At 33.5% G+C, this 26,638-nt stretch overlaps 1 protein-coding gene across 18 annotated transcripts in view; it reads left to right on the top strand.

Moving 5' to 3' along the window:
* LOC143245365 (uncharacterized) overlaps positions 1 to 26,638 on the top strand; it is a 161,196-nt gene that overhangs the window by 94,736 nt on the left and 39,822 nt on the right. For 17 of the 18 annotated variants that reach the window (XR_013025604.1, XR_013025607.1, XR_013025605.1 and 14 more), the window contains 3 exons: positions 947 to 1,002; positions 9,785 to 10,024; positions 16,643 to 16,882. Coding sequence is in view for 13 of the 18 variants with exons in the window: in XM_076491617.1 (XP_076347732.1) it covers positions 947 to 1,002; positions 9,785 to 10,024; positions 16,643 to 16,882 (536 nt within the window). In the remaining 5 variants the exon portion in view is untranslated. The remainder of the gene's footprint in view (positions 1 to 946; positions 1,003 to 9,784; positions 10,025 to 16,642; positions 16,883 to 26,638) is intronic. The other variant, XM_076491616.1, reaches the window with a different exon arrangement.

Raw genomic sequence — 26,638 nt, 5'->3', positions numbered from 1 at the left:
ATCTCAGCTGTGAAAGTTTTTTCACTTCTGTGGAAGACACTGAGTGGTCTATGTTTGATTTATGTGGTCATGCATCGTTTAAAAATCTTAGTATGTGAAGAACTTTAGTAATTAATTAAATCTGTTGTGGTAAAACAAAAATGTTGAATGGTTGATAATTCATATTAAATTATTACATGGTAAAATGCCTTCACAACATGTCTCTCTGTTAACACGTAAAGGTTATTCATATAATGTGCATTTAGCATCCATTGAAATACAAAAACAAATCATGCTCTATACAGTCAAAGTCTAATATTTGATTAGAGTTTTCCTACAGTTGGAGGTGTTTGATTTAGATTAGCTGTCTTTATTGTAGTCTCTCAGCTCAAATTTAAGGACTGCTTGCACAAATGGTCTGTATAGCTTTCCTCAAGTATCCAAAACAGACATAACTAATATTTTATCAGTGGCTACAATTACTGGTAAGGATATTTTGTTTGTAAAGAACTGAATCTTTTTTTATTTTACACTATGTACTTGGAAAATAAAGGAATTATACAAATGATTATGTTAGTATTGAGTGCATTATTACAGTTTTGAACACAATTTGTTTTTTATACGATTAAAATGATGATGTATGTTTTCATTAACATTTAATTTTATACACAAACACAATTTATGAAAATTCTCATTAATAATTTTCATTTATTATTATACAATTTCATTGTACTTATTGTCATATTACTTCACTATAGTGGTTGTAATGTAGTAAAATTCTTACTCTGCTCTTTACTTGTTGTTATGATAGATTTACTTTGTAAATTTGAAACTTTGTGACCTTAATTTGTGAAGAACCTTTTTCTTACAAGTTTTAAAATTCATCGTTCATTTGAATCTTATGCTCTTTATAACGTTGTTCAAATTATTATGAAGAACAGTTTATATTTTTGTCATTATTTTCCAGAAAGTGAACACAATTATGAAAAAGGACAGCAAATTGCACATATAATCCCACAAAAGGTATATATCCAAATTTTTTACTTAACAATTTGGAGATTGTTGTGTGTTAGTGTTTCTCTGCTAACTCCAATGAAACAGTTATATCTACAGTGAAGTATTGATGTCATACTTAAAACAGTGATAATTATATACATTAATTTAGATAACAATTTTATTAACAATCAAATAATTTCAAGATTAATTATACTTCAGTCTGAGTATGTTCTTAAACTGAATGACCAAATATCTTGTTTAAACTTCGTGTTCTCTTAATAGGTAATTTAACCTTAATGTCAAAAATAAGTATAAATTACATTGACGACATGTAATTTGAATTCATTTTCTAGAGTATGTGTGTAACAGTAATGTACAATCCTAAGAATAATGCAGACATTGTAACAACCACAAACTAATCATTAGACAAATAAAGCTCTCCTATGTTTTAACTACTTCCTCATGAACAGAAACTGATATACTGAGCAACTAAGAACATTTACACAAGTAAATAAAACTTCTGTTTAATCACTTTCTTACATCTAGAAACTGGTATGTTTAACAGCCTCATAATAAAGCAAATTAGATGTATGTTTGTTCTTACCACTTTTAATTTCAAAATATAAATCTGCAATTTAGCAATGTTCTTTATACTTTCTCTATATATTTAGAACTAAAAGTTTCAAAGGAAATAATATATTTATCAAGTAATATAAATCGGCTTGATTGTTTAAATACAACAATCTAGTTCTTTTTTCTAAATTTTTCTTGTATACAAGTAATTATATTTTATCATTTGTTTATTACTTGGTCATACACTAATTGATTGTACTCACGACTATGAACACTTCTAGCTGTCCCATTTTATATTTTCTAGATCATTCCTCTCAGCTGATGACTGGTCACTACAGTTCAGACGTTTCAAACTTCTAAATCTGTTCCAACTAGTGCAAGATCGATTAATAAATATTTACTGAAGAAATTACTTATCTGCAAAGCTGATGTTGAGATTATGTTTTAAATGCTGAATTAAGAATCTGTTTAACATCAGTTAGGCCAAAATTCACATGTCACAACTTTTTTTCAGAATTACATTCAAGTTTGAATTAAACTAAATTATTATCAATATTTTAGAATAAACCAGGCAACAAAACATAGTTAATAAATCAAAATTTTATATTACTTAAGTTCTTGATAATATCAGAAACTATTTCTAATAATTCTCAATCTCCCCTCATATCAGAACTGAGATCTTCTCTCAATGTCTGTCTTCTTTTCTAACTTATTTATCACCCCTCTGAGAAGTACAGAATTTAATGTAAGTTACTCATTATGATATAACTATTACACAGGCAGAGAATAATTTTTGTAGCCTTCATTCTCAACATAACATAATATTTTTGGACAACATTGGAGCTATTGATCCATTTCAGCTGTTCCATACTCTAAACTAACTAAAATAAACCAAATTAAAAACCAGCCCTTGTAATTCATATACTAATCAAACTTTTTCTTAAGGCCATTTAAATTTGGTGGCTTTCCAACATTTGAAAGCAACTCATTTCAAAGACCACCCGTTCTGTTATAAAAATAACTGTCTCAGCTGTAACTGAATCCTACCCTGCTAAAATGTATACTTGTCTCTGGTCCTACTATTTTCACTAGTAAATATAGAGAAAGATTATGCAGTAATACTAACAAATCCATTTACAATCTTAAGTACCGCAGTTGGATACTCCCAAGAGAAGGGTTCTCTTTTCTAGAAGAAAACAATTTGAATGTTTTCAGCCTCGTCTCATGTGACAACCATTCCATCACAGGTTCCATTCATGTAATGCTTCTCTGAATTCTTTCCAACAAATTAAATGCCTTTCCTAAGAAAGGAATCCAAAGACTAAACACAATATTCCAAATGTGGCCTAACCAGTGACCTATGCAATGACATTATAACCTCTATACAGACAAAAATATTTTTACAAGCCCTTATTTGGTTTCAGAGCCATAAACTATAAAATGAGACACATCCTGCCACACCCACCTATCACAACCTGTCTTTAATAAGTTACCAGTAATCTCTCCCAAACATTTATTACTATATAATTTATAATCAATTGTTTGTTTGTTTGTTTGTTTTTTGAATTTCACACAAAGCTACTCGAGGGCTATCTGTGCTAGCTGTCCCTAATTTAGAAGTGGAAGACTAGAGGGAAGGCAGCCAGTCATCACCACACACTGCCAACTCATGCGCTACTCTTTTACCAACGAATAGTGGGATTGACCATAAAATTATAACGCCCCCACGGCTGAAAGGGCGAGCATGTTTGGTGCAATGGGGAGTTATAATCAATAGTAAGCCAAAATCTTAATCTGTAAAATAATGTATAATATTATATTATTATATGTACAGAGAATGGTCAATTTTATTTCCAGTTCAAACTGTTCCCATTGGAAAACAGGTCATTGTGCATAGCTGAAATTTTGACTGCTTTTATCGCATAGGTAAAAAGTTTGAATTATTGTGATAATTCCAGAATATTGTCTGGCATCACATGTCATTATTCTATGTTCTTAGTTGCATTATTTAATTAAATAAAAAAATATTTCTTGTTGTAACACAATTTGTGTAATAAAAGTGAGGTAAAATTTTGTTTGTATAGCACAATTAAAGAAGGTAGTGTATTTCTTATTTTCGTGTGTATTCTTTATTTGTTGTTTAAAAGTAACTAAAGTGTAAAAATTAGACACTTATTAGGTTGTATAAAGTTTTTTCATGTAAAATGAACAAATACTACTAACAATAAACATCTCTCACAAACTATGGTTGTGAGTAATTTGGTAAGGTAATGTGAGCTATATGTTCACTGAATGATCTACAAATTGCATGGAAGGATTATTAGTTAGAGATGGCCCATAAGGCAATAACATAAAATTAAATATAAATATATGTATAATGTTATAAACTTTCAGGGTAAACAGTTACGGTTTGCTGTTACAATTTCCATAAAGAAATATAGTAATTGAAAACTATTTCCATTTTCTTCTAAAGTTTATGGAAGGCCTTCCAAATTTCTCATTAAGTGCCTTCATAGTTATAGTATGTATGGTCACATGGTGGTTATAAAGTTATGTAAAATACACAAGCTTGTTGCAATAGATATAATGTGTTGTGTCTTACAATTTATAATCCTTATAATTATACAGGTAAAGCTGAGAATAATTTACTTAACTAATATTCAGTTATTCTGTCATATTTTGAGCAATGTAGATTTCTCTTTGATGTTTATTTCTTATTTGTGTGGAATATAACATGATTCTTACTGTCCCATATATTTAACTTACTGACTAGAGGGAAAGCAACTAGTAAAAAACATCTGTTGCCAAGTTTTAGGCCATTATAATCAAATAGTGAGATTTTATCTGCCACACTTCAAAAAGTACAACAATATTTAGATAAATAAAATGAGAATCATGAAATTCACAGTTTGTAACACAGTGTGCTTCATTTATGGGTAATCAGCAGACAAAACAAATTTATTTTCTATTTCTTGTTTTTCTGTGTTTTTGTTTTAGTTGTTTCGCCTTGATCGTGTTCATTGAGTAATTTTCTGATTACCTAGTTGATACTGTCTTAATTTATTTACCCTTGGAATACCTTACTTCTTTCTAATATTAGTGTAACCCAAACTGACTGTTATTACACTATTATGGGATAGGGTAATACCATGTTTAAGTTTGTGCTAAATATTTTGCTTAACAACCCAGCTCTTCCTATTTTATTTGTTTCATATAAGAATCACAAAGCTTTCTTTCCAGTTGTAGCTGTTACTTATTTGTTTTTTAGCTATTTGTTGAGTTAGTATTGGGTTTTTCATTGTCCCAAATTACTCCATTCTTGGTAGCATTTAATGTGGACTTCTCTACTTGTATAAATCTAGACTTTACGGTAAGGAGCTCAGGCATTCTTTTCCTGCTACTTAAGTTTGAAAATGATTCATCGAGTGCAGACATTGGTCTACGTTGACATTTTGTGTCCTTCTCATGTTTATTAATTTCTTTAAATCTCATCAGTGTTTTTCTTGTTTTCCATCACAGTGTAGCTTCTCCTACAGAAAGTTATGTTTGTCTTCTTCCCATAATATTTGAGTCCGTGGCTTTCTTTACTACTTTCTAGTTTTTTCATTCTTGATGGGTTATTACTTCACCAGTAGTTAATATGCTTCATCTGCCATCCTTGTAACCTGGCTGACTAGGATCTCAAGGATATTATCCTTACCATTACCTTAATCCCTTTGAACCTTTCGATTTCTAACCCCTTTACTATCTGTTCCTGAAAAACTTTTGAATCCAGTTTCTTGTCGTTATTTGTCAGCATTATAAAGTGTAAGACATCACTACTTTTTCATACCCTGCTTTGTTATGTCTCTATCCTTCTCTTATCTGGACTGTGCTTTTCTCCATAAAACATCTTTGGCTCATGAGGGTTATAGTTCATTCACCACTACACCTCTTCCTTTTATTTATTAACTTTATTCCTGTTCAAAGTCTTGTCTATTTATTCAGATTTTTTGTTTATTAGAGAAAATTGTTTGAAATGGCATGTGGTTGACTCCTCATGCTTTTTTCACACATTGTCTTCGTTGTTTGACCATTTCTTCTTTATTGGGTTATAAACTTTTGAAGTCTGCCTACAGTTTCTGTTTTGAACACAAGAAACTCTATCTGTCTGGGTGTTTCTTTTTTTCCTACCCTCTTTTTTTTCTATAGCCCTATACTCTACTGCAGAATATTGTTCAGTGTTCTATGTTGCCTCTCATAGGTGTATAGTTAACAAGGACCTGCCAAATATAGAGCTGTTCTAACCTGGTATAGTATTGAACAATCAATATTCCACAAGGTATTCTCATGGTGCTTCTTTCCCTAAATAGGGCCCAACCTGGTCTATATCTGCTCATGGATTAGCATAAGTAACACTGGAAGGAACTCAAGCTCATCCTCCATGCCTAGTTTGATACCCAGGGATGGCCTTCTTATAAAAGTAAGATTTTTAATCCTTATTATGCTTTCTGGTGTTCCTTTTTCTTCTTCATTTGGAACCTTCAACTTCTTGTCATCAGTTCCCAGATGTTGGATTGATGAACCATGGATGTTGCATTCTGCATGTTAACCTATTTCACTCAGTAGAGAGTAGGGTGGTGTCATTCTGTCTACATAGTACAGTTCACTTCCAGCTAGCTTTTCTCCATCCTAACACTGTAGAGATGTCAGGTTTCCAGATAGTCTGTTGTTAGAGTGGCACAGGATCAGCCAGCACAAGATCGTACTTAGTTGCAAGATTGATCTACCTTTCCAAATTCACTCCACTGGGTTGAGGTAAAGATGGCAGTGATTTCCATCCTATCACTGTCAGGATGGTAGCATCTTGCTTTTTTCTCAGATTGACTCATGATGTATTGGCTGACATATTCTAGCAACACTACACATGTCGCACTTCTGAAAACCTAATGTAGGTTATGGTACTGTGCTTGTATTTTTCATCTGTTCTTGGGACATTTCCTTTCAAGGCAAAGAATGTGTCTTGGTACAGACGAGATGTCGCTGCCCCCAGTTTTACTGCTATACTGTTTCAAAGTATATGACATTGCATGGAATGAGTTCCTTTTGGGCATTTCCTGAAAGGGTCTCATCTGGATAAATCTTCACACCAGTCTCTTCACCACATCAATGCAGTGTTATAGCTAGATGTTAGCAGAAGTTACTATTTTCCAACATTAAAAATCTATTTCTGATTTTTTTCTTCCTTCCACTCAAAACTTTTCCCACTTCCAGTGGATATTACTTTCATACATAACCATGATGTGAGGATTAAACACTCAGTATAGAAGAACCATCAAGAGTTGGTGCTGCACTTGTGTTTGTTGAAAGTTGTTGCATGGTTATTTACATACAAGAACTCAGCAGTTTCATATGGAAACATAAGTGATCAGATGAAAGTCTTAAGGTTAATGTGTAATAAAAAGTATGCATATAGAAAGTAACATTGATGAGAGTGGAGGGACGTATCTATCAGAAATATATTTACTGTGCTGGAAAATGTTAACTTTCATGTTCATTCTTACATCTGAAGTACCTTCCTTCATTACATGTTGATTGAAATCTTAGTGGGCTTGTACTGTTCTCATAATTGGTGTGTAGGTCTATTTTATAGACCTGGGAGGATCAGGATATCTCGCACTTACCCCAACCCATTTTTGGTCAATGCCCATGTAGGTATTTACATTTGTATCCATGCTAATGAATACATTTTTCTCTTCAGTTCATTGTTGCAAGTATCCTGAGTATGTCAAATAGTTCCATGTGTATTTTTCACATTGATTAATTTATACTAATTGTGAGTATTTACATAAACACGCTTATAATGCTGTCATATCAGCTGAAAACTGATATTGTAAAACTGATGTTGTAAAAGTACAACATTTGATTGCCTTTTAAACATAAATACATTTACTCTTTAAGGTTATCTCCATCATGTTTACAGAAGCAATCTAATTCACACAGGTCATTTTTGCCACTGTTTTGTGAAATAATTTAGTGAATTATTTAGGAGTCTATCAGATATAGTTTGTATAATTGCTTATCTGTGCATAAACTTTGATGATGTGGTTCTGGGTACTTTGTATGCTGTAATGAGTAATGTCATTTGTAGTTTATTGATAGTTTTTGATGTTGTGTTTACCCATGCTAGGCAGACATATTCAATTACTGAGCCTATATATGCTCTATAGATCTTAATTATGTTGTCTGCCGAGGTACCATTCTTTTTACCCATTAGACTTCATATATAATTTTTTCACTTCCAAACTTTTGTTAGAATATTCTTTACGTGATTAACCCAAATTATTTTAAATTGTAGGTTAGTGGCCTTTCATTATGGCCTTGAGAATTGTTCCATTCATAAATAATTTGAGTGGGTCCTTTTTTTAGTTTTGTTAATATTGTGAAGACTACCAAAGTACTTTTAGCAATAATAGCAGAGTACCCTTTTGTATTAAGTTTCAAATGAATTAGTTTGCACTTCACATATTATGCTTGTCTTGTACTTTTTTATTTCTATTAATCATGAATATTTCTAGGCTTACATTATATTTAGTTTTTGATTAAGTTATCTAACTTCTATCAAACTAAGTGTGTTTAATTGCAGTTTCTTTTCTCACTTAGTTGTACCTGAAAACTATTATTCCTGTCGTTTTTCAGTTGAAACTAGTTTCAGTTTATGTCATCAAAATCTTCTATATCTTTAGCTGCAAGGAAATAACTCAGTCTCAATGTTGTCCCTACATTGTTAAGGTTGCATCTCCTCCTTTTGACATGATCTGCAACTTTTAAAAATTATTTTAACTTCTTCTAGGATTTGCCCAAGATAACTTACACGTCCTCAATGTTTCAAAAGATATTTGCCCAAGTTAATTCAAGCAAGTTATTTATTGTTATATATTTAATTACGTGTTCAAATCTATTCATATGTAAACATGTATTACAATCAGTATTAGCTGGGACGGCATTGGTAATGCTGTTTGTGCTTACCTCTGCGAGATTTATTCTGAATTATATATCATGAACACTGGAGAATAATATTATTAATCTTTATTGTAATATTACCTAAATAATAAAAACATTTATTTATCCAGCATATTTTGTTCAGAAGTACAATAACACATCACCAAATCTTTTGTTTCAATTGGATATTTTAGTATAGACTATCAAAAGTGAAATAAAAAATTTACTTTTGTAGCTAATTTTGAAAAAATCCAAACACATAAGAGGTTAGCCAGTTGTTTATCCTTTTTTAATGTGTTATATTCTTTGAATGAGTAATATTTTTTCAATGTCAGCAAAGTGACATATATTCCATTAAATTATTGTTCTGTTTTAATCTTCATGGAGCAGTTCATATTCAGTTACATGATTACCATTGGTTGATTTTATTATTATATATAGATTTTACCAATTATGTCTAATAATACATTTTGCTAACTAGAGCTTCAACAAATTATATCTTATGAAGATAACATATACAGTAATTGGTATTGTGGAAAGCTGTATATCCAGCGAGGATGATGATGAAGTAACAACTTATAAAAATTTCATATGAAGAGTTACATTGAGACATTGATCAAATCGTCAAAGATATGTTAAAATGAAAATGGTTCTTGTTTTAATACACTGTTTTAATTCATCACGATATTGTTTGTGTTTTTTATAACAATTAAATTGTTATATTATTTTCACCACTTTTAATATCAAGTTTTAGCATTTGCTGCATTTGAAGAATTGCCATATTATCATTGACAGAAACCAATTTCATCTGTGAAAATTCCTAAATTGTATAATTTACCTATGTCTTTTTTATATGATGTTTTCATTTGAATAATAATTGTAAACATTTATTTAAGAATTTCTGTGTTTCTTTTAGGTCTACAGGAAAAAAAAAAAGTAATTGTGAGCTATCCACAGATATGTAGTTGCTCCAAACTATAGGTATTACCAGTTGAGAAAAGAATGTTTAACACAATGATTTATTATTATTAAAGAATAATTTTATGTTCTATATTAATGTTTTGCTTTATTCTGTGTTTCAGATTTCTAAAGATCCTTGTAATAATGCACAGTAATAGATATTTGTATATGAATATAAAAGAATCGTATCTAATGTCATATATGAATATAACCTCAAACAATCATGCTTATTTATTTTTGCATAATAGTACGTAAGTAAACTGTAATATATTAAACAAATATATTTGCTTTTTAGGCTATCGGTTTGATAGAAGAAGCAGTGCATCAATTACAGTGGGACTTTGGTGATACTAATACAGGGTTAGAAAATGATGGACTGAGAGTAACTGATAAGAGTGACTATATGAATGAGAATTACCATTTTTATCTACTACAGCTTTATAATTATTTGTTTGAGAGCACTATCCACTACAGTAGAAATGCTGGGAACTATTTAATGTCGGCTGTTTGGAAATCCACAATAGAGGAATATGAAGTAAGTTTTTACACTACAGTCTTTGTATTTTACATTTCTGTAACATAAGAAATCAGCTTAATCTGTGTTAGAAAGATACACTTTTATTTGTTACACAAGAAAAGCTGATTTTGTACATAATTATATCTGTCACAGAAACATTTTTACTTGCTAATTCCTGCTACAGAGAAATATAAACACTTCCTATTATTGCATCCAAAATACGTATTATTCCTTAGTATATGTTACACATTAACATACTTATTTGTCATTCTCTTTCATGTACAAAACTACTATTCATCATTTAACTTTATATTAAAGTAAGTTTATTATATATTATACAGTTATTTTTGTTTCACAACTAGGTTTTTAATTGTCAGTTTTCTTTACCCAGAAATCTTTATTCTTGTAATTCTTGCTTCAGGAGAAACATTCATTACTGTTATTCTTATTATGTCTGTGTTAAAAAGAAACATTTTTGTTTGTTATTATAGATCACTTAAATTATGACGTGATGTCATTAGTCTAGGTTACACAGAAACATTTTTTCCTGTTATCCTATGTTATAACCAAGCATTTATTTTACCAATAAATGTCTAACACATAATTTTGCATTACAAATAAATATTCTTATATGTTTATCATAATAAAGTATTCTTACCATTTAATCAATATTCTAGAATAATTTTGTTGTTTGTTTTTCTTTTTTACATCAAAATATTGTTTACAACAGTGCTGTGTTGAATTTAAATTAATAGTTTCTTCCCCAATGGATCAGTGATAACTCTAAGGACTTGTAGCGCAAATATTGGTTGCTCCATTCCCTTCTGTGGACCGACAGCTAATTGTGTAGTTTTGTGCTAAACAGACTATAATTTATGTCATAGAAAAGTGTACTCACTAATTTATGTTAACTATAAACATTTTTACCTCATAATATATATCACACAGAATAATTCTTGTTCATTACTCTGTTATGTAAAGAATTGTTTCTCATTTTTCACTGTTACACAGAGTAAAATTATTCCTAATTTATCCCTATTACACAGAAGCCTTTTTCCCTGTCACTTTGTGTTACATAAATATTCTCAGTCACATTTCTGTGTTCCACAGAAACATATTTACATGTTAATCTTTCAGAAACAGACACCACAAGTTATTTTATTCCTGATACTCGTTAACTGTTATACTGAACCTTCTCATTCATTACTGTATTTTAAACAAAAACACTAATAAGTTATTCTATGTAATACATAATTATTCTTTTACATTCAACAGAAATATTGTTTCTTTTTATCTATCTCACCAAGCCCACAAGTGGTTTAGCAGTGATGGCATGTATTAAAAAGTGGATTTTGGTACTTGTTACATGGTAGAAATGGCACATTGTGTAGCTTGGTGCGTAATAAAAAAGGAACAAAACTATTTAAACAGAAACAACTTACATGTAGCGTTTAATTCTTACTTCTGTAATAGGAATGTTTTTACTCATTATTTTGTCACACAGAACAGCTTTATTGATGTTTAAATTTTTTTTTTGAATTTTAAGCACAGAACTATATAATGGGCTGTGTCAGGGCCTGATTAAGGGCAACTGATGCCCTTAGCACAGCCCAACAATGGTGCCCCCTCGGTCCCCTCCATTGTTATATGAAAAGTTATTAAGACATTAATTTTTTAATTGCAAGGTCTTTGATCAAGTTCTCATAACTCATTTGGTGTAACAAATCTGCTTCTAAACTTAGCAGAGACAAGGCATCCAGCCTGTTTTGTCACATAGTTGTTCTGTTCGGGTTTTTAATATGCTTGAGTTGAGAAAATGAATGCTCAGCTGTGCAATTTGTGACCATTAATGTTAAAAATATATGCAATGCAATGTTTGCATTTGGAAACGCACACTCAATTTTGTCTTAAATTATTATATAAAGTTCAGCATGACTGAATCTGTTTTTACAATTTTGTTGCACTGAACTTATGGTGCATATATGAATGAAACTGCTGAAGCTTGGCAGAGAAATTAGTGTCCAAGTCCTCTGGATAAGCATCAGTTAGCTTTTGGAACACTAAGAGTACCTTTCAGTTTCAGCAGATGAAGTGACATCATTTGTCACATCAGTTGGGAAAAAAAATCTGTTTGTTGTTTCTTTGTTCACCTCTCCTCTTCTTCTCATCTGGGTTTCTAGTTTGTGAACAATTGTGTAGAAGGTGGTGATACGAAATTTATCTCTGGCATTCAGATCTACTTTTTGTGCATCTCCATCATCGAGTACCTTCCTTCTGACACGTTTATTACATGTTTGTGAGTTTGAGCTACATTGAAATCAATGTCTGCTAGTATTTCCTTTGCAACTGCTTCAAATCTTTCAAAGTCATCCCTAAAAGTACGGAGTTGGTCAGTAAATGACCCGTACAGATCTACATGTGTTTTAAAGTTCTAATCCTCATTTTGCAGAACTTGACTTGCCTTATGAAACTTTTACAAAATCTCGTCTTACATGGTCAACATAAAAACAAATTCTAGCTTCTGCATCTTAATTTCAAAGTTGTCTGCTTCTCTTCTAGTGTCTCCCTTTTGTGACCGGTCTTCAACTGGACATTCTAAAGCTTCTAAAATATTACCCCAAAGAAAAGTTTTTGCAAACAGTATCTCATTTGTTTATCACTATTGAAAGTCCAGCAAGATTTGCTAAATGGTCCATTGTGGTGTCGACAGTCAGTTGTTACACAAATAATCCACTATGCTGCATAATCAGCAGAGAAATTGAGCCACAACTCTGAATCATTTGCTTTAGTTTCTTCATCTTTTGTAGACTGAAGCATTTTACCATAATCCAGTAGATTTTCATTTTGAGTAATTATTTCATCTTCACACTGTCTTGTGTACATTAACACTAGAGATATCAGGAGAATTTACAGACAAAGTGAGACCAGTTGTGAAATTTGTTCGAGTTGAGCTAGCCTGTGACACCTCAACGTCATCATGATGTTCTGACCTTGAAGGGGAAAAAGTGGTACTTGTAGGTGTGGAGATTAGTTCAACTTCAATCTTGTCAGAGTCAGATGCAGAACAAGTGATTTCTGATGGAGGAGATGGGTTTGATTTGGAAAATCGTGTTGTGTAAGTTGAGTGAAAAAAATTAGTCAGCTTTCCTGTCTTGGCCACTAAATCCAAAGGCTTTTGTTGGTTCTTTTTTTGCAAGTTTTCTTTTTTGTGCACCACTTAATTGAACACATTTCATCTTGCAGTCTGAAAAATAGAGAAACAAAACTAAAAACAAAACAAAAAAGAATATGGATTATATATAGTTATAATGATTAAATATCACTGAAATTCATAAAGAAAAACGTTGGTAAGACAATCAAACATACTAAACTCTGGGTCCACATTTAGACAATGATTGTCAGAAAGTTATCCTCTGATCTAAGTCCATCAGCACATGAACATGAATTCATAAATACCTTTATTGATTTGCTGCATTCTGATTGGATTAAAACCATTTGAGACTGGCTTCAATCCATTTTAGGAGAATTAGTTTTGAGTCACTGCAAAGGTTTCATTAAGGTTGTTGCTATGATAGCTGTATGTAAGAAGCAATGTTAATGGTAACATGTAAATCCATTGTGAACCATAACGTATTCCAAAACAATTTGTGATCAACAATACATATTTTAGTAGCCTATATACACAGTGATCATTCTGTACTGGTACACATACATGACATATAATCAATTGTAAACTGTACTGCACATTGAACTACTAAATACTGGGTTAGACCTAGACCAGAGTTCCTTAATCCTAATCAAGTATTTGAAGAATGAGTTGTCACCTTAACTTCGAGCTCAGTTTGACCTGGGGACTTCAGATGAGCCAACAAATCATACATCAACAAAATAGGCATATGTCTGAAACTTTATCTGCCTGTCTGGATGTGAAGGCAAATTAAAAAAGATGGCCTTAAGTTGGGAATAGTACACTTAATTATTCTAGTATGCAGTAGCATTTCCAGTGTACTTACACTAAACTAGTTACAGTATTTAGGCCTTACGTTATTGTTGCTCAGTTCTCAGATAACAACACTAACGTTAGGTCTAATGCTAATACATTGCAACTGAGGCCACTGACGTTAAATCTAGTACTCTGTACTAGACTTCCTCACGTGAACTTGTTCAATTCATGCTCTTTTTCAGACAATCCTAAATTGATTTTGTTGATTTGTCGGTTCTTTACTGTATCTTTGTATGACCACGGTGCCACAGTACTGTACTACTACTAGTAGTATAATGTATACATAACAACATTAAGAATCATGTTGTCGTACATGTCGAAGTCTGATGCAATTTGACCGAAAACCAGTCACATCACTGTACACATCTGTCACCATTTCGTTTAACTTGTGCTTCTGTGGTATTTTCTCTTATTCTTCTGCAGATATGACTGAGTAGAGCTGTGAAAGGTAAAACAAAATGTTGACTGTTTAAAATTTCTTTTAACAGCCACAAGAGAAGGAATAATTGGGAAAAATATTTTATCTTGAAGGTCAGACATCATAACATAGATCAACTTTCACTTGAAGTTTTATCAACATTCTGTACTACTCTTTACAGTAATCTTTCGTAAATCAATGATTTCTTACTTCAGATACACAGTTTAGTAGTTTCTCGAAACTTCAGTCGCTACCGAGCAAAAAAAAAACCGTTTTTGTTAACAATGCAGAGTAAATTCGAACACAATTACAAAATAAAAAGATCTACTGAAGCTGAGTGTGGCAGTGAAAAAGTTTAGGGCAAGATAGCTATGTGAAAAACACTGTGTTGGCTTCCTTCCCTTGGTTCTCTAAGCACGTGTTTGTTTTCCTAATGGTTAATCCAGGGCAGGGCTATCTATTCATTGCCCACTGTAAGTATTGAAACACAATTTTTCATATGTTAAAATTGGACTAAGTGCTTAGTCACTTGGGAGGAGGACAATATTTTATGTTGTTAACAAAATTTCATAACTATTACTTTTTATTAACTGAAGTATTGCTACAAGTTGTTCTGTGTTACATAAAAACATTTTTAATGTGTATTGTACATTACACAAACATTTTACTTTTACATATGTATTGCATAAATATTCTTACACATTATTGTGCACGAGAAAAAAATACTATTTACAGAATCATCTTGTTATTTTATGTTTCATGGAAACCTTCCCAGTTATTGTTCAGCATTATCAACAGATATTTGTTTTTGTAATAATGATTACTCAGGAACGTAATTAATTATTGATGAATTCATCTTTCACACAAAAGGTTTTATATATTATTTTACACTAGGAAGTATAATTTATAGTTATTGATATATGTTGTGTAAAAATATTATAATAAACTATATGGAAACATCGATTTTATGTGTCTGTATTAAATAATTGACCTCTTTGTTATTATATATTAAGGAGAACCTTGTTTTAAGAAAAAATTAATTACTTGTAATTCTGACTTTCTCAGAAACATTCCTTCTTGATTGATCTACATTTGTCACCCAGAAACTTTCTCAGACACTGTTCTGCTTTGTGGGAAAGCATTGTTGTCTGTTATATTTCATTAAATAAATATTCTTACTTCTTGCTGCAAGGAAATGTGATCATGTTATGTTAAGAGTATTATGTTTCCTTATCGTGTATAAGACATAAATACTATTAAATTGTATTTTAAGGTAAATGAAGTGGGTTTACTTTATGTTATAAAAATGTTATAACAAAGTATTCTGCTTCTCTCAGCTATATTATGATCTTATTATCTTATTTTATGTTAACCAGAAATTAACCATTCAAAAGGATAACATTAGTTACAATAGTGATAGGCCTAAGAATACTCCAGAGGGTAGTCCAAAATTATCTTTTCTATTTCAAAATTTAGAAATTAAATAACTAAAGATACACTAATAAGTAAATTCGAACATCTTGTAGCTACACACAAACAGCTTTTATTAACAACACAATGAACCATTTCTTTTATAGTTGCTGTTTTATGAGGTAACACTACTGACTGGAGGGAAAAACACAGAACAGTAAAAAATGTATCATTTGGGCTACAAGATGTTGAAAGATGCATGGTTTCAAGTTACTTAAGTAATAAACTTAAAGTGGGTAATATAATTTTTGATCATTCTGTATATTTTATACATTATTTTGAGGTGCCTAGTTTTTGTTTTAATATGTACATTATTATTTTTGTTTCTCACTTTCTTTAACTGCTGTTGTAAATATTTTAACTATAATTATATATTGGTGTTGTTTTGAATTAAGCACAAAGCTACACAGTGGGCTATCGATGTTCTGCCCACCACGGGTATCGTAAGTCCACAGACATACCGCTGAGCCACTAGGGGCATATTTATATATACATGCATGTATGTAAGTCTTTTAAACTTTACTATCAAAATATAGGCTTCAATGATTATTTTGGAATACCTTTAATAGTATATTGTAAACATTGTCAGTTTATTTTGTATAGGGATTACTCTGTCAAAATGTAAACAGTGGTTATAACTGACAAACTGACACACAAATTTTCTGTTACATTACATTATAATTATCTTGAATGTTTTCAACACACTTGGATACTTTACCTATATAAACAATTGTTTTCGTTACAGACAAATAAATTTCGGGAAGGAGTGGAATACGAAATTATGTGGCATTTCATTGATTCACCTGAGTTAAGAAATTTTGATCTTCCTAGGGCAAATATTATTTCGAAAGGAACTTGTCAAGCTCTGCCTCTCTCAACACTTAATTCATTTTTTCATCTTCAACCAGAAAGAGGAAAGAGTAGCACTGACAATCAAGAAAATGTAGAATTCTATTGGTCTCTTGAAAATCCACACTCACTTTATGTGAGTGCTCATTTCATTTTGGAAACAGTTTGTTTTATTTTTCTTATGCTTTTTGATGCTTAAAGCTTTTAATTTCTGTCATTTGTTTACTATAAAATTACATATCTAGAAATTTATCTTTCAGTCGTAAAACAAACAATTAAAAATTTAATTTAAAAAAAATTATTTATACAACCATTTATGACAAACATTGTTTTTATCTTTCCTCCTATGAAAATTGTTACTCATTATAACTTTTTCTACAGACGTTTTTTGCTGCATTTGCACAAGGTTTTTAGTGAGTCACATTTATTTAAGTCACTTAAGTATATAAATAACTTTGGTATAAAAATAGCTAATAATCCAAATTTTAATGGTATACAAGTTTAAAATCTCAATCTTATAAAATAATATTAAAAACAAATTCCTGAATTTCCTCTATTATGAGAACTCTGACAATCCAAAACATATTTATCATCCCTAACACATTGGTCTTGCTTTCTCCGATCTTTTATACCCAAGTTAAAAGCAACCCATATAAGCACCTCAGTCAAATAACGCAATGTGAGCTACAAGTTTGATATGTAATTCTGATAAGATACATTATCTCCTTCTACATAAATCACTAGTCTCATTCATTGCTGCCTTCTATATGCAAAAGAAAAAAAAATACCCGTGGGACAAACTATTAATCTCCATCCATTGGAAATCACTTAATTCTGTGAATCTCTCCTGCAAATCTTCATGCATGCATCATCCACCAATAAGAATATGACATACTCTCAAAATGCATGCGACACCCTTCACTCAATTCTACTGAACTATCATTTCTTGTCTGGCAGTACTCGTGTTTAGACCTTTTGTTTTGTTTTGACATTTTTGGTGTGACTTGTATTTGGGATTCCAAATGGGATTTCTTCATTAATTTTCTTTATATGTGTAGAAGATGTATATTTCTTTAACATCATTTCCAAGTTTTAAATTTTTCTCACATTCGCATGTTTTACATCAAACAATTTTGTTTAATATATATTTCTACAATAAATACTGAGGTTCCGGTTAACACTTGGTGTATCACACCTTCTACTATCATTATTTGACAGGCTGCAAGTGGGGTAAAATATTTGAATTAATCTGTTATTATCCACCATCAGATTGGTCATTACATGGGTCAACTTTTTTCTTCTGAGCTTGCCTTGCTTCCTTTTGACCAAGCTATAACCTGTTTGAGCCAAGGGAGATTTTCATAGCTTTTTCCACCACTAGATTTTACCATGTCTTCCTGTTCTTCACCTGCCGAATCAGCTAGGCCTAATACACATTTTTATACATTATTTCTTAGGTATGTGATGTTTTATCCATTTTTAATCAATTACCTTTGATCTGTCTTCTTATCTGTTGCACGATAGTTCTTCCTCTCCATGTTTATTTTTCCAACCCTCCCCGTTCTGACACTCTTAAACAATTGTGAAGCAAATTGCTCAGCATGGATTCTGATATCTTAAACATTGATCCTGATATCTTAAACACAGATCCTAATATCTCAAACACAGACCCTAATATCTCAAACACAGACCCTAATATCTTAAACACAGACCCTAATATCTTAAACATGGATCATAATACATTAAACATGAATCTTAATATCTTTGAGTTTTCCTTCTTCTTGACCCACTGTTTCTGTTAACAGAGATCTAATCACTTAGCTGTTCAATCATGGGATTTCAGTCTTATCCATCAAAGAATATCAAGCAATCTTATTCCAAATCTTCTGTTTTCCTGATACAGTTTTGTGTTTATCTCCCCTGCTCTCTATCTCTTGTTGTATTCATTCCAGATTCATTTACCTCCTTCTCAAGTGCCTACCTGGGTTGGGATGTAAATGTAGAACTTTACTGCTTTACTGTTCTTTGTTTCACTTCTTAACACTTTCTTCCTACCCCTATTAGCCTGTGGACATTATTGGTATGATGTATTTGCCATTAACTTCTTTTGCATTCAATACCACACCACATACATTCTTTATCCTGTTCAATATTTCCTACCCAAGACTTTGACAGCTCCTTTTTGGAGGTTTCCCTACCTTTATTCCCAGTCTGATCTGAATAGGTTTCTGTATCCCACACATGCCCTTTGTAATGATATTGTCTGCATGACTTCCTTTCCTGATTATTGTTCCTGTCTTTTTATTATCTGGAAATATTCCTCTGTTCTTGATATTTATCCTCAAGTATTTATCAGCTGGGTTCAGCTTTTGGTTCAATTGGCTTCCTCATCCTTGTAACTAAATAAGTTGTTAGTCATGTAGGAAGCCTGAATATATTTACAATGCATGCAAAAACAAATGAATAACATATATTGTTTGTGAATGATAAAACACACTCACATTAAAAAAAAGAAAGAGGAAGGTTCTAGGAAACTTCAGCAGAACATATACATTGTACACTGCCACAGCAGGAGTTGGAATACTTATGAAAACTTCATCAGAACATATACATTGTACACTGCCACAGCAGGAGTTGGAATACTTATGAAAACTTCATCAGAACATATACATTGTATACTGCCACAGCAGGAGTTGGAATACTTATGAAAACTTCATCAGAACATATACATTGTATACTGCCACAGCAGGAGTTGGAATACTTATGAAAACTTCATCAGAACATATACATTGTTGGAATACTTATGAAAACTTCATCAGAACATATACATTGTATACTGCCACAGCAGGAGTTGGAATACTTATGAAAACTTCAGCACAACATATACATTGTATACTGCCACAGCAGGAGTTGGAATACTTATGAAAACTTCATCAGAACATATACATTGTACACTGCCATAGCAGGAGTTGGAATACTTATGAAAACTTCATCAGAACATATACATTGTACACTGCCACAGCAGGAGTTGGAATACTTATGAAAACTTCATCAGAACATATACATTGTATACTGCCACAGCAGGAGTTGGAATACTTATGAAAACTTCATCAGAACATATACATTGTACACTGCCACAGCAGGAGTTGGAATACTTATGAAAACTTCATCAGAACATATACATTGTACACTGCCACAGCAGGAGTTGGAATACTTATGAAAACTTCATCAGAACATATACATTGTATACTGCCACAGCAGGAGTTGGAATACTTATGACATGTGTTTCCTTTGGTAAACTCTTCTCACTGTATATATACCATGTTGGTCGGTTGGTTGGTTTGGTATTTTATGGTGCAAAGCAACTAGCTATCTGCGCCTATATACCATATACCAATCAGTTCAGCAAACTTCATTTGCTGTAAACTTTGACACACATTTACAAGTAATGGCAGTTAAAGTTGTTCTTTGCATTGTGAAGCCACAGGCAAGAACATGTGTAAAATAAACGTGTTTGAAAGATCAAATAAATTGTATTCAAGTACTAATCACACAACAGCAAATGTGTACTTTCATACTAATATTTCTACACTAATGTTCAAATGTGTCTGTGCTAGAACCATTGAGAAAGATGCTGAAAGCAGGTGTGAGACATGATTATAACAACTGAATCACAATTAACGCTGTTGGTATTACAGTTTCTTCAATGCAATAGACAAAGTTATGGGTAAATCAAACATAAACTTGAAATAAAGTTAATTGTATTAAAGAAATAAGTTTAAAATGTAAAAGTTAGTTGTGGGCCTGAATGACAATTGGTCCAAAATCTTACTGTGCATAGCAAACTTTTCTTATTTCCAATTTCAGTGCTCTCATCACATAAAATGCTTACATATGGATATCTCAACAGTTTATAAGCAAGTTCTTAATAAATAATGCAAATACTTTTTTGAACAGTTTGCATGCAGATTTATCTGAACAGTATGTTACATTTTTCCCTGTTTTCAGATCAAACTCATACAGATAACTGAGTTTTTCTTGTATCTTTTGCAGACTCTCATATTTGGTAATTGCAGTATTCTATTTCTTGAAGTGAGATTTTCTACAACTTTCTGAAATTCAGGAATCACAGTCTCAACTATTACCTTGTGGTCATTATTATATGCATGAAGCATTATTGTGCTAGTTTTGATGCTTGACTTGACTGCAGTTATTGAATTTTGTTTGTTGTGCTTGATACAAAATTTGCGTGTTATGATTTTTTATATGCCTTTTAATTTAGCCATTTAAAATATCTATATCAACTAACTGGAAATTCGTGCACAGACTTTACAGAACTTTCTGGACAGGTTTGTGAGGTCTCAGATGCAGATCTGAGTTCTTTTACACTTCAATATCACTTTCTGTTTGTTCCTCATCTCCTAATATGCTTGTATGTGGTTAGGGACCTCCCAAGGAAGGTTCTGTACCTTCAGTTTACCTCCTCTGGTATCTAAACATCATCCCACGTGTTTCTAGGAAAGGGCCTGGTGGTTGAGGGGTCCAACCCTAATGCACCAATGTGGCCTTGAATTCCTGTAGACGAGCAGCCTTGGGATGGCTCTCCTTGGGCCAATCGGCTGGGATCAACCAAGTACCACGTGTTGTAAGTTCTGAACAGATGTTGTGAATGTTGTATCAGATGCTGGTGTTTGGATATAGTGCTCATGAAACCCTGGTGTTGCTACAGTGTCGTTGTTTGACATTTCAGTGCGTTCACTCGTAGGATTCCATGGTGAGCGGGGTCAATAGGCACCGTAATTTCCTTTTTTTATTATGGATCCTCCAACTAAAAATTTAAATAAAATAATGAAAAAACAGTCCATAGGAAAACGACTATGTCTTGAAGTTTCTGAGCAGCAATCTTCAACATTCTACAACTGTTGTTCCTCATTTTCTTATCCTACATTCTTTTTCAGACAAACCTTAAGGGCAAATGTTCCCCTTTTTTATTCAGAAGGGACTGGATGGACTTGCTGGCTCTCCAAAGTCAGTAAAGAAGCTTCGATCTGGTGACATATTAATGGAAACATCCACATCTGAACACAGTGAACTCTTCTTGAATTTAAAGGCAATTGGGGATATATATATTGAGATTAAACTTCATGCTAATTTGAATTCATCACGAAAAGTTATTGCTGAGAGGAATTTGAAGAACATCCCGAAGCCAGAGATTCTTGCTTGTTTCTCCACTCAAGGAGCTTCTGCTGTGAGGTGTATCTCCACTTGCAAAGATGGAATTACTTTGCTGAACAGTATCCTAGTTCTGACATTTACATCACCACGTGCACCTACCACCATTGCAAGGTATGGACGTACATTCCAAACCCTCTTCGATGTTTCCAGTGTAAGAGGTTTGGTCACTGAAAGACATAATGTTGTGGGTCTCTGACATGTGCTCGTTTTGATGGCAAGGATCATGATGCCTATCAGTGTGAAATGGACCTTCATTGCATCAATTGCAATGGCTCTTACCCGTCCTACTTTCGTTCTTGTCCTAAACTGTTGGAAGAAAAAGAGGTGCAGCATTTGGAAATGATTCATAACACTACTTATCCTGAGGCTTGAAAATTGCTGTCCACTGCTTCATCTCAGACATATGCTGCTGCTCTTCGTTCCACAACTAAAGTGGGAGTGCAGACAGATCTCTCTGTGCCTCCAAGAAAATCATTCTCAAAACAAATGTAAAGCCTTTTGACCTCCATGGTGAAAAAATTGATGAATCAACTTCAACACCCATATCTGTCCCTTCCATACATTTCAACAACCTCAAGATCTACTTCCTTTGGTTCTGGGTACAGGCATTTCCTTCTCGCACCCCAAGATGCAAAACAATCATTCGTTCGCGTCTTCAGTCACTGGAATCCCCTTCCAACAGCAAAGACCTGCTCAATCTACCCAGGGCAGGGTACATGGAGGTCGATAGACCTCCTTCAAATAAGGACAGTGAGGAAAGGAGACGTGGTTGTAAACAGAAGGATTCTCCACCCAATTCGCCTACACATATGTTTAAAAATGGCCGCCTTGATACAATGGAACAGTCTATGTTTACGTTCTAATCTGGATGACATCAAAACTGATTGCTTCCTACCATCCAATATGTCTTTCATTACATGAAACATTTCTAAAACCTGCCAATACAGTCACCTTTCAGCTGTTTTCATTGTACAAAAGTGACAGGCTGTGTGATGGACGAGTGCATGAAGGAGTGGCACTGTTGGTTGATCAGCATGTGCTCACCCTGTCTTTGTCACTCGACACTCACTTGGAGACCATAGCCATCCGTGTTTCCTTGGGTCTTACCATCACTGTTTGTCCTTTCTACCTGTCACCTGGAGAGACATATGATCAATCAGATCTTCATGCTCTCATTAAACAGTTGCCGTCTCCCTTTTTTATCCTGGAGGTCTTTAATGGACGTCATTCCCTCTGGGGAAGTGCTGTTATTGTTATTGATATATATTTGCTCCCCTTCATTATTCTCCCATTTATCATGGAGGGTTGACAATAATCCACGAGGCAGTGATCATTTTCCTATAAATTTTGGAGAGACTAGCTGTGGTCGATGCCACCCAACCCGCATGCCCCGGTGGAAGCTGAATCAGGGAAACTGGCCCTATTTCACTGCTCTTGCAGAACTTGATCCTGCCATCATCTCTCAGCCATCAGTAGACGACTGTGTGGCAGCAATAACTGACTGTATTGTACAAGCAGCTGATCAATGTATTCCTAAAACCTCAACACTTCTTCCACGATATCCTCGTCTGCTGGTGGAATCCTCCATGCCACATGGCACAGAAGGATCAACAATGGGCCTGGGACACTTGTCGTAGGTATCCCAACACTCACACTGCATCACTTTCCAAAAGGCCTGTGCACATGCTTGGTGGATAAGACGTGAAAGTCAGAAGGAATCCTGGATTAAGTTTACAACAAGGATATCTTCTTCCACCAGTTCCAAAGTCATTTGGGACAAGATTCGAAAGGTTAGTGGGCAATATCATTCTGTCCCCCTCTCGATCTTTCTTTCTGATAGCCAGGAAGTGGCTAATACCCTGAGAATCGCCAATACTCAAGGTGAAAGCTTTTGTCAGGTATCTAGCACACCTGCTTCTTCCACTACCTTCTTAGCCATCAAGACTTGGGCAGAGCAAACACCTCTGTCCTTTCGAGCTGATTGTCTCTGTGACTATAATCGTCCCTTTACAGTGGTGGAACTTAAACTGACCCTGGTCTGGCAGTACATCGGTTAGACGTGATGATGTACGCTGACATACTGCGCCATCTATCTCCTTCTTCTCTTACTATTCTTCTAATTGTTTTTAACTGGATCTGGCAGGAAAATGTTTTTTCTGACGCCTGGCACCAGGCTGTTGTCCTGCCTTTCTCTATGCCTGGGAAGGATCCCAAGATTCCTTCAAATTACTGTCCAATTGCTTTGACGAGCTGTCTCTATAAGACCTTAGAGAGGATAGTTAATGCTCGTCTTGTTTAGTTTCTCGAATCAAACAACCTCCTCTCGCCCACCCAGTGTGAGTTCTGATGACAGCACTCCACCATGAACCACCTGATTCGACTTGAAACATCAATCAGAGAAGCCTTTCTCAAATGACATCCTGTATCAATATGCTTTGACATTGAGAAGGCTTATGACACAACATGGAGGTATGGCATTTTGCGATATGGGTTACATAGCTATTTGCCTATTTTTATTAAAAAATTTTAATGGACAGGAGATTTCAAGTTTATAGGTTCAACACTTTCTCGTTCTTTTCTTCAGGAACTTGGAATCCCTCAGAGCTGTGTTTTGAGTGTCACACTTTTCAGTATAAAAATTAATGCCATCACTGAACAACTCCCTCTCGCTGTTGCAAACAGGCCCTGTGTCAACAACTTTCATATTTCTTGTCAATCATCGAACATGAGGTTTATTGAGCAGCAGCTACAGACTGCCTTCAATCGTTTACTGAAGTGGACCACAGCAAATGGCTTTAATTTCTCTCTCTCTAAAACCAAACATATTCACTCTTTCAGCCAGCCTTGGGAACATTGTAATGTGACTATCAATCCCACTGTTTGTTGGTAAAAAAGTAGCCCAATAGTTGGCAGTGGGTGGTGATAACTATTTGCGTTCCTTATAAACTTATACTGCTAAATTAGGTTAGCACAGATTGGCCTCAGGTAGATTTGTGGGAAATTCAAAAGCAAAACCAACATTTAGATAATGGCCCACAAAACTATGAGAATTTTTGTTTTACTTCAGTCGTATTTATTGCTCTATGAGAATCATAGCTAATTAAAATCACTTTTGCATTGGTAACGATGTTTATGTATTAATGAGTGGGATACTCTTTTGGCATCAGAGGAAAGTTGATAACAGCACAAATAAATTTCGAACACACCATGAGATCCATCTTGGAAAATTCAGAGCATCATCTGTGTTTATCTTGTGCCAGTGCCACTGCATAAGAATATTTAACTTGTACACCAGGTAAGTGACTTTCATTCCACATTTTTTACACTCGTGGAAAAAGAATAACGACAAGATGAATTGGTTAGCATTAATAATACTTGGTTAGTTATCAGCATCACACATTCACCGTCAATTATATCTCTCTTCACATAAAGTTTTATGATAACATTCTTTTTTTTTACACCAAGTAAGGACCTTTGACATGATTCACACACTATGTATCCTTAAAAAGCAGCATGACATAGAAGTTACCATAATGTATTAAGCTGCAAACAATTCTATCTGTATAACTAGCAGTCATTTAAATAAGACTGGAAACTGATCAGTGTGAAAAATGGCAAAAACAATCCAGCTATATTTACAGTCATGTTTCTTCATTATAACCGGCTAAGATAAATCCCAAAACCAGCTTTTATCATACTCTTCATAACGATTATGGAACCACTTTCTAAATCTGAATAATTTTACCATTGGATTATGACATAACAACGCCTAGAGACAACAAGGCCTCGCATAGCCAGGTGATTAAGGCACTCGACTTGTAATCTGAGGGTTATGAGTTTGAATCCCTGTCACACCAAACATGCTCACTCTTTCTGCTGTGGGGGTATTATAATATGACGGTTAATCCCACTATTTGTCAGTAAAAGAGTAGCCCATGAGTTGGGGGTAGGCGAGGATAACTAGCTGCCTTCTCTCTCGTCTTACACTGCTAAATTAGGGACAGCTAGCACATATAGCCTTCGAGTAGCTTTGTGCGAAATTCAAAACAAATCAAACCACCTGTTAGAATGTAACTGCTGTACTGTAACCAAACTTAAAAAAAGTTTGTGATTATTAATATTTAAAGCCAGCCCTTATCATTCATATATCTGGCAAGCGAGATTAAAAGGTCACTCAAATTTACTGCCTTCACAACATCTGAAGGCAACCCATTCCATAGACCAATGATCCTATTTTAAAAATAAAATTGCCTTAGCTGAAAATGGCTTTTACCTTGGCTTAGTCTACAGTTTTATAGTTCTCACTGTCAACAAAAAATGTTGACATATCAATATTATCAATTCCTTTTACAATCTTAAACACTTTAATGAGATCCCCTCTAACTCTTCTGTTTTTCAAAAAAAAAAACAATTTTAAGGATCTTAATATCTCCTCATATGACAACCCCTCCGTCCTAGATACCATTTTAGTAACCTTCCTTTTAACTCTTTCCTACAAGTCAATGTTTTTCCTAAGGTAAAAAGCCTAAGACTGAACACATTACTCCAACTGTGGTTCAGTTTTTGTAATTTGGTTTAGAGGACAGCAGTTATATCCTAACAGGTGCCTTATTATCTCTTGGTTTGATTTGTTTTGAATTTTGCACAAACTACTCGA

Source organism: Tachypleus tridentatus, chromosome 2, assembly GCF_004210375.1.
Source record: "Tachypleus tridentatus isolate NWPU-2018 chromosome 2, ASM421037v1, whole genome shotgun sequence".
Taxonomy (NCBI): domain Eukaryota; kingdom Metazoa; phylum Arthropoda; class Merostomata; order Xiphosura; family Limulidae; genus Tachypleus; species Tachypleus tridentatus.
This window is presented reverse-complemented; position numbering and strand designations above follow the sequence as displayed.